This window comes from Hevea brasiliensis, chromosome 8 (genome assembly GCF_030052815.1).
Source record: "Hevea brasiliensis isolate MT/VB/25A 57/8 chromosome 8, ASM3005281v1, whole genome shotgun sequence".
In the NCBI taxonomy this organism is placed as follows: Eukaryota; Viridiplantae; Streptophyta; class Magnoliopsida; order Malpighiales; family Euphorbiaceae; genus Hevea; species Hevea brasiliensis.
This window is the reverse complement of record NC_079500.1, coordinates 90,462,394-90,467,763: the sequence shown is the minus strand read 5'-3', so window position 1 is coordinate 90,467,763 and position 5,370 is coordinate 90,462,394. Positions and strand designations below refer to the sequence as shown.

General features: G+C 32.5%; 1 protein-coding gene across 1 annotated transcript; it reads left to right on the top strand.

Moving 5' to 3' along the window:
• Positions 1–553: 553 nt before the first annotated feature.
• On the top strand, positions 554–5,031 carry LOC110653784 (adenosine kinase 2). Its single transcript, XM_058151611.1, has 12 exons — positions 554–820; positions 1,339–1,392; positions 1,667–1,713; positions 1,834–1,865; positions 1,967–2,068; positions 2,146–2,213; positions 3,289–3,365; positions 3,475–3,572; positions 3,649–3,719; positions 3,800–3,866; positions 3,967–4,150; positions 4,582–5,031. Exons 1-12 carry the CDS (start codon positions 738–740, stop codon positions 4,722–4,724), a joined length of 1,026 nt encoding a protein of 341 aa, XP_058007594.1. The 5' UTR covers positions 554–737; the 3' UTR covers positions 4,725–5,031.
• The last annotated feature ends 339 nt before the right edge of the window (positions 5,032–5,370 follow it).

Here is a 5,370-nt window from a genome sequence, read left to right as displayed (position 1 = left end):
CAACCGACTTTTCATAATTAATTTATATATATATATTTTAAAAAATTATTCATGCCATAGTATTGTATATTTATTGGAGGATAATGCCATTTGAAAATAAGTAGAGTAAAATTTAGAGCCTCTAAATTTTCATAAAAAATTAATCCAATATATTATGAATATATTTAAAATTGACATTTGTAATTAAAATGAAAAATATTATTTCTGTTATTTTATTTTTTCATAATTATTTAAATGATTGCATCTATTAAAGAAAATAAACTTTTAATTATAATTAATAAATTTTAATTAAATGATATTAAAATTATTTTTAAAATTATAAAATTTTAAATTTAAATATCGATAGGAGATAATTAGATTAAAAAAAATTACATAGCATTATATATAGAAAATTTTGGTTAATTCATTTAATTTTTTCATTGAATTAATTGAATTGAAATTAAAAAATTAAAAAATATCAAGTTTATTCAGTTGGATTTTTCATTTGTAGCCAAAAAATCCTTACCTAGCCCCCAAGGCCCCAAGTAGAAGTGCCAAAAAGGCCAAATGCGGTGTCGGGGATTGGTGCGGCCATACCGACACCTTAACAGTAGCAGCACACAGGCTATTTCTCTCTATTGTATACATATATAAAACTGAACCTGCCTACTTTCCACCGAGATTTCACATAATTTCACTTCTATTCCACATAATAAACCACCACTGGAACTGAGCCAAAACAACAAACCTTCCTGGAAATGGCTTACGAAGGTATCCTCTTGGGCATGGGCAATCCTCTCCTCGACATTTCTGCTGTTGTCGACGAAGACTTCCTTAACAAGTTAGTTTTCTGCTCTCTTTGGTACCTCACAAAGTTTTAATTCATCTGTTTTTCGATTCTTATTTATTTCCTCACTCTGGATCTCTACTCCTATTGTTTTATTTTCTATGTACTGATTGAGAAATTGAAAATGAGATAGATCTGAATGTATTTTTTGTAGATTTGGTTGCGGTGCCAGATCTGTGCCTTCCAAGATCAATTGTTTTTTCTGTATAAATTTTCTCTTTCAGAATTTTGTAGCCAATGGTTGGGTTACTGAGCAAGTCGAGCTAAAATGAATAATAATGCTATCTTCGGTGTGTAAATGCATTTCCAAAAGTGAGGAATATATATATATATATATATATATATATGCAAATTACATATCTTTCAAATAGTTGCATAAACAGATCCAGGGAATGAAATGTTTGATTGCTAATAGATTCGCTATATGTTAAATTTTATTGTTTTTCCTTTTCTTGTCCTCTTCAATATCCTTTCTGTTTTTAATTTTGTGAATTGATTTTTTTGGCTAACAGATATGAGATCAAGCTAAACAATGCTATCCTTGCTGAAGACAAGCACTTGCCTATGTAAGTTCCTACTATGTTTTTACTTTATATGGTTCTGTCCTTTTTATTCTTTTATTTATTTTTTTTTATATCTGATTATTGCTACCAACATAAATATTAGATATTGAAACAGAATGATTTCATGCCTTTATTGGGAAATTATATCAATCAATCGTTTAATTTGTCTTTTTTCTGCTATGGTTTTGTTGGTTGAGCTCAATTTTTGAGTTTTCCTAGGAGTGTGAAATATTTTATTGCTCCTTAAACGATTCCTTCTTTGCTGGAATTTTTGCAGGTATGAAGAAATGGCTGGCAAATACAATGTAGAATATATTGCTGGAGGTAAAATCAGAATTTTTTTGATTTGTCATTCGTTTAGATATTTGTTGTTCAAGTTACTGAATAACAAGATCTTTTGATGTCCGTCAACTGATGAGGATTGTTTTGTCGTGCTTATTATAGGTGCTACTCAAAATTCAATCAAAGTTGCTCAGGTTTGCTTTATATTATCATTTGTCACGGTAGATATTTTGACTATGCTTTTTATGTATGACTCATTAGTTTGTTTTCCTCTGCTCTGTTGTATCTCTTGCAGTGGATGCTTCAAATTCCTGGTGCAACAAGTTATATGGGCTGTATTGGAAAGGATAAGTTTGGAGAGGAGATGAAGAAAAACTCAAGGCAAGCTGGTGTCAATGTAATTACTCTGCATCTTTTATTTCCTGTTTTTAGGTCATCTTCTGTGTTTAAGGTTTAATTAGAATGCATTATCAGGTTCATTATTATGAGGATGAGACTGCTCCAACAGGGACCTGTGCTGTTTGTGTTGTTGGTGGTGAGAGGTCAGTTTACCTTATTAGCTTATATTTCTAATTTGCGTTTTATCTTGTGCATTTGTTGCCCATTTTTTCTTTCTCCAAGATGTTACTAAATGAGTTGGCTCACCTTTTGACATTGTCTTTTAAACGTATGTGGTCCATTTGTGCAAGTGTCTCTTTCTTGCCTCATGTGCCGACACTATGAGGTTGTTGATTATGAATTAACCATAATACCATTCTACTCATTCCAATTAAAGGTATCACTAAAGGTCTTCTAAAGATTCAACCTGTCAAAAAAAAAAAAAAAGATTCATGCTGGTGGTTTACCACTATTGGATCCTATTGTGCATTATATACGGTTTCGTTTCAAGTTGCTGGGCATCTGGGGTGAATGAAAGTTGTTATTGATACAATCTTTGCCTAGTCTTGCGTTTGGGAGAAGGTCCTAAAGGTTAGAGGTGTACATGGGTCGGTTTGAGCAAGTTTGATGTATTTTGTCAAACCAGACCGTAAAAGTCGATTTTGATAGTATTCAAATTGAAACCAACAAATTAAATTACAAAACCATATATGTTCGGTTTTTATAATAACCAAGTTGGGTTCGGTTTGGGTGGTTTTTACTTTCTTTAATACTTTTTTTGTTTTTATAATTCAACTCTTATTAAACCTTTTTCATATACATATTATCATGCATTAATTGAAAAATAAAATATTAATTTAAGATGTATTATTCAGTAAAAATAAATAAAAATAAACAATAAAATAAAGTTATTTACGTATTTCTCTTATATATATATACATATATGTATAACTTTATTTTATTGTTTATTTGGTTTGGGTTCAGTTTTTATAATGTAAACTCGAAACCCATACTGAAAATTCGGTTTATAATTATTTTCAAGCTATAACCAATTTTTAAATATATAAAACCACTAATTTTGGTTTGGATTTATTTGGGTTGGTTGGGTTGATCGGTTTGTCAGTTTCATTGTACACCTCTACTAAAGGCCATGATATTTAAAATGTAAAATTCAGCATCAGCCATTTCTTTTCTGATTATTTATTTGCTGTTGTTTACTGGGGTTGAATGTTTGTGCAGATCACTTATTGCAAATTTGTCGGCTGCAAATTGTTACAAAACTGAGCATTTGAAAAGACCAGAAAATTGGGCACTAGGTACTTATCTCAGCTCTTTCTTCCTTCTTCTACCTTCAGTTTTTTGTACAGTTGGTGGCTATGCTTCTTGTTAATCTATCCTGAAAAAAAAAAAAAACTGTTTAAACAGTTGAGAAAGCAAAATATTTTTACATTGCTGGATTTTTCCTTACTGTCTCTCCCAAGTCCATTCAACTTGTTGCTGAACATGCTGCTGTACACAACAAGGTAAAGCTTCTGTATTATCTGTCTTTTAATTATTGCAATTTTGGAAGGCTTAGTGATTTTAGTTATGCATTTTCAGGTCTTCTCCATGAATCTTTCAGCTCCATTCATTTGTGAGTTCTTCAAGGATGCCCAGGATAAAGTTCTACCGTAAGGTTCCTGTCTCCATCTTTGCTGTTTGCTCATAATATCTGTTAGTAGTCCAGGACTCATGTGTCTTTTAATTGCAGGTATATGGACTATGTCTTTGGGAATGAGACTGAAGCCAGAACATTTGCAAAGGTTCATGGATGGGAGGTAACTTTTTCCCCCCTTTATGTTTGCACTGATTAATCAGACGACTCCATGCTGTTGTTAGCCCATGGAATTACCTGACTTGATTGTCTTTGTTTGTCAGACTGATAATGTTGAGGCAATTGCTATAAAGATCTCTCAGTGGCAGAAGGCATCAGGTACACATAAGAGAATTACAGTTATTACACAAGGTGCTGATCCTGTTGTGGTTGCTGAAGATGGGAAGGTGAAATTATTCCCTGTAAACTTGTTACCCAAGGAGAAGTTGGTGGATACAAATGGAGCAGGTATGTTCCATCTTCAAGTCTTTTTCAGTCTTGCCAAAGATTTCAATTAATCAAGTAGAAAAAAAACAAAAACTTCAAAATCCATGCTTTGATTGAATTTTATAGTATTTAAAGTTAGTTCCTGTTGTGCATTTATGCTGCTTGCTGCTGCTTTGTATTTTCCCGCATGAGAATATTTGTTTTTGGTAACAATAAGTTGGTTTATATATGTGCTATTCTTTTTATTCTAGTCATCACCTTCCCTGATAATATGCATGTGAGAAAAGCTTAGGCGAGCTTTTCAGTGATCAGAAATATCTAAAGCAAAACATCATTATCTGTTTCAGTAATGCTCCAGTGAAAATGCGTGTACAATCTTAATAAATTGATTAAAAGGATAACCTTTTGTAGTCAGGCAAAATAACTCTTTCTTTTGCCAACTCTTTTGGCAGGGGATGCATTTGTTGGTGGATTTTTGTCACAGTTGGTGCAAGAGAAGCCAATTGAAGACTGTGTGAGTGCTGGATGCTATGCAGCAAATGTGATCATCCAGAGGTCAGGTTGCACATATCCAGAGAAGCCTGATTTCAGTTAGGCTCATGATCGCCGGCCTCTGCTTTGGAAATTTTATATTCATCTTAAGAGCATGGTCATTTTAAACTTTATTGCAGTTATTTGCTCCTGAACCGATATATTTTGGTAGAGGAGATGTTTGTTTGTTTCCGATATTGTATGATTGTATGTGCTTAGGCATCCTTGTTCCCTATATGGATGAGGATATTTGGGGTCTTTGTCCACCAAAACAGTTTTTCAATTCATTTCTGAATGGAGAACTGCTTTTGGTTGGGATGAGTATGATAATTAGATGTTCAATTCAGTTGTTCAGGTTATATTTCACTTAATCTCTTTCTTTTCTGATTAATCAGATCTAACAATACTCTCAGTAGCCTTCCATGGCTTTTAACATCTCATTGCCTTGCCCTTTTGTGTGTGTGCGCGCGCGCATATACACACACACACACACTTTTAATTAAAGGCTAATTGGGCAAAAAATGTTAAACAATTAAGTCAAATCCTGATTATATTTAAAATTTTTAATTTTGTGTGAAATATCAAAAACCTTTAAATTCATCACAGTTGTATCTAATATATTATAAAATAATCACATATATGATGTGGCCTAACCGCAAGTGTACGGGTTGTATAAGTAATATAGAAAAGATATCGTTCCCAAATGATTG